This window comes from Triticum urartu, chromosome 3A (assembly GCF_056163025.1).
Source record: "Triticum urartu cultivar PI428250 chromosome 3A, HENAU_Tu73, whole genome shotgun sequence".
Lineage (NCBI taxonomy): Eukaryota > Viridiplantae > Streptophyta > Magnoliopsida > Poales > Poaceae > Triticum > Triticum urartu.
This window is the reverse complement of record NC_141875.1, coordinates 222539787-222547547: the sequence shown is the minus strand read 5'-3', so window position 1 is coordinate 222547547 and position 7761 is coordinate 222539787. Positions and strand designations below refer to the sequence as shown.

At 44.3% G+C, this 7761-nt stretch overlaps 1 protein-coding gene across 2 annotated transcripts; it reads left to right on the top strand.

Annotated features, from left to right (window-relative positions):
* Positions 1 to 4513: 4513 nt before the first annotated feature.
* Positions 4514 to 6615, top strand: LOC125543719 (uncharacterized). Of its 2 annotated transcripts, none has more exons than XM_048707177.2 (4): positions 4514 to 5191; positions 5360 to 5434; positions 5529 to 5576; positions 5985 to 6615. In XM_048707177.2, the coding sequence occupies exons 1-3, from the start codon at positions 4847 to 4849 to the stop codon at positions 5553 to 5555; spliced, it is 447 nt and encodes a 148-aa protein (XP_048563134.1). In that variant the 5' UTR covers positions 4514 to 4846; the 3' UTR covers positions 5556 to 5576; positions 5985 to 6615. The 2 variants fall into 2 exon arrangements, with proteins under 2 accessions (XP_048563134.1, XP_048563135.1); XM_048707178.2 differs by having other exon boundaries at positions 4516 to 5191; positions 5529 to 5572.
* The last annotated feature ends 1146 nt before the right edge of the window (positions 6616 to 7761 follow it).

The window sequence follows — 7761 nt, the reverse complement described above, 5'->3', positions numbered from 1 at the left end:
CTATGTATTTCTATACAACTCTCGTTTAAGATTTTTTGCAGGAAAACTTCTCAATGGGAAGGCCCTTACGTTATCGAGGAGGTCTATCGTTCCGGTGCCATAAAATCAACAACTTCGAAGGCACAAATCCGAAGGTAGTGAACGGTCAAAGAATCAAACATTATATCTCAGGTAATCCCATAAATGTTGAAACCAATGTTATTGAAACCGTAACCCCGGAGGAATACATAAGGGACACTTTTCGAAACGTTTTAGACTCCGAAAAGGAATATGTATGTGGTACGGTAAGTAAACCGACTCCAAAACAGTTTTTAAGGCAATATTTCTCTGTTTTGGAATATTTAGAAAAATAGAAAAATAAGAAGCAGTCTGGGAAGGACACGAGGACTCCATGAGGGTGGAGGGCGCGCCCTACCCCCTGGGCGCGCCCCCTACCTCGTGGGCACCTCATGCGCTTTCCGAACTCTGTTTTCGTACACGACGCTTATTTTGGTCGGTGAAAATTCATTATATAATCTCCCGGGGGTTTTGACCACCGTATCACACAAATATCTCTGGTCTTTGTTTCGAGCTGTCCTGCTGCAGATAGAGCAACATGTCGTCCCAGGATTCGGAAGGAGAAAGCTACGTGGCTGATTACCTTGCAGATCCTAAGGTCTATGGGGATGTGGAGCATTGTGGTTAGACTATGAAAGAAGAAGAGGACTATGAACCCAAGGTAAAGGAGGAGACGAGCTCAGATGAAGATGAAGTCCCACTACCTCAACCTGGGGACATGCATGTGGAGTTCAAAAAGTCAAGCCTCCCGGATAGAGTAAAGAAACCTAAGATCGAGTTTATCCCTTTTCGCCTCTTGTAGGAAAACAAGTAGGAACTATGCAAAAAGATACTGAGCATGGAGCAAGAGATCGATGACCTAAGGGACCAAAACTCTGTCCTCGAGCGCAAATTAAGGAAGAAGCCTACGCCATCAACAAAACCATCACCTTCTCCACCAACAAAGAATAATTGAGCATCTGGTATGGGCACTCCCCTTGGCAACTGCCAAGCTTGGGGGAGTGCCCCGGTATCGTATCACCATCACCTTTATCTTTACCGTTTTCCTTAGTTCGATCCTTTTGGTATTATCTTCATCTAGTAGAATAAAGTTTATGGCATGATCTATTTTTGAGTTTTTGTTTATAATCCTTCTATGTAATCGAGTCCGTGAGCTATATAATAAAGATTAGTGTTGAGTCAAGGGCTTGATTATTTTGCCATGATCCTAAGGGAACAAAAGAAAAAAAGAAAGAAATAAAAAGAAAGAAAGAGATCATGCGAGTCTTATGGAGACTGATGAGCTCACATAGAAAAAGCATGATGAACAAAAGTTGTTGAGGGTTGACAAACATAGTTTTGGTCATCGTTGCAATTAATAGGAGGTAATAAAGAAAGAGAGGTCTTCACATATAAATATACTATCTTGGACATCTTTTATGATTGTGAGCACTCATTAAAATATGACATGCTAAAGAGTTGACGTTGGACAAGGAAGACAACGTAATGGGTTATGTTTTCATACATCTGAGATAAATTATATTGTCATGGATCATTCAACATGGTTGAGCTTGCCTTTCTCCCTCATGCTATCCAAATTCATCTCACCAAGTAGAGATACTACTTGTGCTTCCAAATACCCTTAAACCAGTCTTGCCATGAGAGTCCATCATACCTACCTATGGATTGAGTAAGATCCTCCAAGTAAGTTGTCATCGGTGCAAGCAATTAAAATTGCTCTCTAAATATGTATGACTTATTAGTGTGGGAGAAATAAGCTTTATATGATCGTGTGATACGGAAGAAATAAAAGCGACAGACTGCATAATAAAGGTCCATATCACAAGTGGCAATATAAAGTGACATTTTTTCGCATTAAGATTTTGTGCATCTAACCATAAAAGTGCATGAAGTTTCACAAAGCACATACCTTGATAAAGTTTTGAAGAAGTTCAAAATGGATCAGGCAAAGAAAGGGTTCTTGCATGCGTTACAAGGTGTGAAGTTGAATCATACTCAATGCCCGACCACTGCAGAATATAGAGAGAAAATGAAAGGTGTTCCCTATGCTTCAGCCATAGGCTCTATCATGTATGCAATGCTGTGTACCAGACCTGATGTGTGCCTTGCTATAAGTTTAGCTGGGAGGTACCAAAGTAATCCAGGAGTGGATCACTGGAAAGCGGTCAAGAACATCCTGAAATACCTGAAAAGGACTAAGGATATGTTTCCCGTACATGGAGGTGACAAAGAGCTCGTCGTAAACTGTTACATCGATGCAAGCTTTGACACTGATCCAGATGACTCTAAGTCACAAACCGGATACGTGTTTTCATTAAATGGTGGAGCTGTCAGTTTGTGCAGTTCCAAGCAAAGTTTCGTTGCGGGATCTACGTGTGAAGCGGAATACATAGCTGCTTCGGAAGCAGCAAATGAAGGAGTCTGGATGAAGGAGTTCATATCTGATCTAGGTGTCATACCTAGTGCATCGGGTCCAATGAAAATCTTTTGTGACAATACTGGAGAAATTGCCTTGGCGAAGGAATCCAGATTTCACAAGACAACCAAGCACATCAAGAGACGCTTTAATTCCATCCGCGATCAAGTCAAGGAGGGAGACATAGAGATTTGCAAGAAACATACGGATCTGAATGTTGCAGACCGGTTGACTAAGCCTCTCTCACGAGCAAAACATGATTAGCACCAAGACTCCATGGGTGTTAGAATCATTACAATGTAATCTAGATATTGACTCTAGTGCAAGTGGGAGACTGAAGGAAATATGCCCTAGAGGCAATAATAAAGTTGTTATTTATATTTCCTTATATCATGATAAATGTTTATTATTCATGCTAGAATTGTATTAACAGGAAACTTAGTACATGTGTGAATACATAGACAAACAGAGTGTCACTAGTTTGCCTATACTTGACTAGCTCGTTGAATCAATGATGGTTATGTTTCCTAACCATAGACATGAGTTGTCATTTGATTAATGGGATCACATCATTAGAGAATGATGTGATTGACTTGACCCATCCGTTAGCTTAGCACGATGATCGTTTAGTTTGTTGCTATTGCTTTCTCCATAACTATACATGTTCCTATGACTATGAGATCATGCAACTCCTGAATACCGGAGGAACACTTTGTGTGCTACCAAACATCACAACGTAACTGGGTGATTATAAAGGTGCTCTACAGGTGTCTCCGGTGGTGTTTGTTGAGTTAGCATGGATCAAGATTAGGATTTGTCACTCCGATTGTCGGAGAGGTATCTCTGGGCCCTCTCGGTAATGTACATCACTATAAGCCTTGCAAGCAATGTAGCTAATGAGTTAGTTACGGGGTGTAGCATTAATGAACGAGTAAAGAGACTTGCCGGTAACGAGATTTAACTAGGTATTGAGATAGCGACGATCGAATCTCGGGCAAGTAACATACCAATGACAAAGGGAACAATGTATACCGTTATGCGGTTTGACCGATAAAGATCCTTGTAGAATATGTAGGAGCCAATATGAGCATCCAGGTTGCGCTATTGGTTATTGACCGAAGACATGTCTCGGTCATGTCTACATAGTTCTCGAACCTGTAGGGTCCGCACGCTTAACGTTCGATGACGATCGGTATTAAGAGTTTATGTGTTTTGATGTAGCGAAGGTAGTTTGGAGTCCCGGATTTGATCACGGACATGACGAGGAGTCTCGAAATGGTCGAGACGTAAATATCGATATATTGGAAGCCTATGTTTGAACATCGGAATGGTTCCGGATGAAAACGGGAGTATACCGGAGCGACGAGAGGTTACTGTAACCCCCCATGAGGTATATGGGTCTTATTGGGCCTTAGTCGAAAAGAGGGGAAAGAAGCAAAGGAGAGGGCGCCCCCCCTCCAAACCCAATGTGAATTGGGAAGGGGGGTCGGCCCCCCTTTCCTTCCTTCTTCCCTCTCCTTCTCTCCTAATGCCAACAAAGGGAAAAAGGAGAATCCTACTCCCGGTGGGAGTAGGACTCCCTTGGGCGCGCCTAGAGAGGCCGGCCCCCTCCCCCTCCTTCACTCCTTTATATACGGGGGAGGGGGCACCCCATGGACACACAGGTTGATCATTGATCTTTTAGACATGTGCGGTGCCCCCACCATAATCCACCTCGGTAATATCGTAGTGGTGCTTAGGCGAAGCCCTGTTCCGGTAGCAACATCATCACCGTCACGCCGTCGTGCTGACGAAACTCTCTCTCGAAGCTCTACTAGATCGTGAGTTCATGGGACATCACCGAGCTGAACGTGTGCAGATCACGGAGGTGTCGTACCTTCAGTGCTAGATCGGTCGATTGTGAAGACGTACGACTACATCAACCGCGTTTTCATAATACTTCCTCTTACGGTCTACAAGGATACGTAGACGATACTCTTCCCTCTCGTTGCTATGCATCACCGTGATCTTGCGCGTGCGTAATAATTTTCTTGAAATTACTGCGTCCTCTACCGCCTCGCCGCCTACTCCGTTGCCACGCCACTTCCTCCGTCGCCTCAACACACGTCGTCCGCCTTTTCCGCCTTGTCTCGCCGCTTCTCTTCATCATCACCAGAAGATAAAGAGGAAACGGATCCCCTTTTCGGCAAATCCCTCGACTTGCCGACTCCGACGATGGCGCTCATGTCCTCGAGCTTGATCTGGATGCATGGCAGGTCCTCAAGCTCGTCATCCACCACCTCCTCCTCCAGACTTCGAGCGGATGATGCAGAAGTCAACGACGCGGGGAGGATGACCACGGATCTTGGCGACTGAGCCGCCGCTGCCGCCAAGATGCTGACGCTGGTGCGCGCCCCTCTCCGCTGCCTCTTGCTATCCTCGCCCCCAGCCTTGTCGCTCTGCTCCCCCTACATGACTGTAGGCCACCGCAGCGTCGGTGGCGGCGTCTCGCCCCTTCTCCTGATGCTCTCCACTTGCCCCTCGGCGTGGCGTGTCGGCGAGGGCTTCCCGGCCGCAGGGGCACCAAGCGGGGCCTCCTCGCGAGGCAGGAGCTTCTATGCCCACCCCGTCAGCATGGACGACGAGGCGCCCTCCAGCTCCGCCGCCGGTAGCGTCTACGACCTGGCCGTGCCTTACCTCACCGTGGATGAAATTGCCAACGCTGCAAATCTTGACGAGGTGAGTTCATTCTCTCGGCATTTTGGGATTCAGACAATCGGATGATTTCCTGTGGTTCTAGCTAACACAATCTGAGCATGTTTCGGCCTTACTATCCATGGCTTGCTTGTTACAGATGATGCACAAGATTTTTCAAAGTTCTAATGTGTGCAATCATATGTTGTGCAGATCTCCATAACCAGCATATATGCACACTGGGAGGACGTGGGCTTGAGCATTTCGAATGCTGCAAGCTCAAATTTAGTTAAGCTTGACTGAATGTAGTAAATTCAGTTTAACTCTGAATATGTACTTTGATGTAAATTTGAATGTACAATTGCTTGCAATTTTTTTGTAGGTCATGTTTATTCAGAAGAAGAAATGAAGTGCTGAAGGTTTTTAGTAAGTTAGTGGTTAACTGAACTACTGATTTTTTTTTTGAAATGAACATGAACTTGATGTAGAGAATCAGTGTACATAAACATTGTTTCTTTCTTTCTTTTTGCAGCAAGCAGCAATAAGACAATTCTTCCTAACCAAAAAATTTCAATGATGGGGTACAGAAAAAACACTTGTAGCCATTTCTATAAACTGAAACAAACCCTGAACCTGAATCTGTCAACCCTGAACCTGATTGTGAACAAATCAAGTGCCAATTCACCCTGAACCTGATTGTGAACAACCCTGAACATGTGTTGTTGCTCTCCAAGTTTTGTTTTGGAATTTCAATTTCCCCTTGGCCTAGTCAATTCAATTCAAATCGCGAACAAATCAAGTGCCAATTCTATTTCTATCATGTGCTGATTGTGAACAGAGCAGCAGCAATAGAGGCAACAGAGGCGGGCGGGGCAAACTCACAAGCAACAGCACCAGCAGAGGCGGGGCAGGGGACAAAGGCAACAGCAACACGAAAAGTCCACGGCGACAACGTTGACCACTAGCAGAAACAACATGGGATGCGGGAGTGGCCGGAATTTTCCACGGCGCCGGCGGCCGAAGCGGACGAAGTCGAGCCGCAGGTGGGCGGCCGTGGGCGGCGAAGGTGGGTGGCGCAAGTGTTGGGGAGATTCCACCACGTGGACATGGAACATCATCAGGCGGGCGGCGGTGTGGGTACAGGCAGGCGACGGCGGCGCAACTCCGAGCGGGCGGCGGTGCAGGTCGATTTTGTGCCGAGTGGCGCAGGTGGGAAGCTGCGGCGCAGGGCTAGGCGGGCGGCGGCGCTGGTGTTGGTCGCGTGCTGGGCCCGAAGGTGGATGGCGACGCGCGACCGACGGTGGCTGTAAGGCGCAGGCGACGGGGGAGAGGAAGGAAGGAGATGGGCTGAATCATGACGGGTTTAATATTTTGAGGTTTTTTTGCAAAAAGATAATACATTGTGCGCTTGACAACTTTTTCCGAACGGAGGGAGTATGATTGTATATTTTATTTATGATGTTGTCCTACCGTGCCTTCCGTTCTCATGCAAACGTGAGGGGCCCCCGCTGTAAGGTGTTGCAATATGTGTATGGTTCGCTTACGGTGGGTTGCGAGAGTGACAGAAACTTAAATCCGAGTAGGTGGGGTATGACGTATGTGAACAAAGAGGACTTGATACTTAATACTATGGTTGGTTTCACGACCTTAATGATCTTTAGTAGTTGCGGATGCTTATTAGAGTTCTAATCATAAGTGCATATGATCAAAGTAGAGAAAGTATGTTAGCTAATGCCTCTCCCTCATATAAAATTACAAGAATGATTACCGGTACTTGTTATCGATTTTCTAGGGACAAATAACTTTCTTATTGCCAAAAGCTTTCCACTTTTATTACCTTGCAATTTATTTGTAGTTTTAATCTCGCAAAGTACTCATAGTTTAATCCTTGCAAAATAGTTTCATACTTGTTTCCGGTAAGACAAATGTCAAGCGTGCGTAGAGTTGTATCGGTGGTCGATAGAACTTAAGGGAATATGTGTTCTACCTTTAGCTCCTCGTTGGGTTCGACACTCTTACTTATCGAAAAAGGCTACAATTGATCCCCTATACTTATGGGTTATCAGACACTTGAAAAAGATTTGGATTTAAGGGTTTTTGGATGCACAAGTAGTATATCTATTTAGTACATAATTTTTGGCTAGCAAAGATAGGGGCCAACCCCACATGTTAAAAAATCTATGACAATATGACTTCTTTGTGAATATAAAAAAACATAAACTATTAAGTTGTCTTCCTTGCCCAACTTCAACAATTTTGGCATATAATATTTTGATGAGGACTCACAATCACAAAAGATTTCTAGGGTAGTATATCTATATGTGAATTTTCTCTTCCCTTATTAATTCTTCCATGAGTTGCATCATTGACTAATGCTATGTTTGTCAATCTCTAATAAAATTTTCTATCTATACTTTTCCTTATGTGGCGCCATCACCTACCATAGGATAAGTATATAATCTTTTCATTATTTATTTCCTTTGTTCATTTATTTCATTTGTCTTTTTCTTTCTTCCTTAATTTTTTTTTCATTTGCAACATGAAAGTAAAGAAAGCAAAAACTAAAACTAACTTTATTATATAAGTTGCACACAATTTCAAGGATAGATCACTAA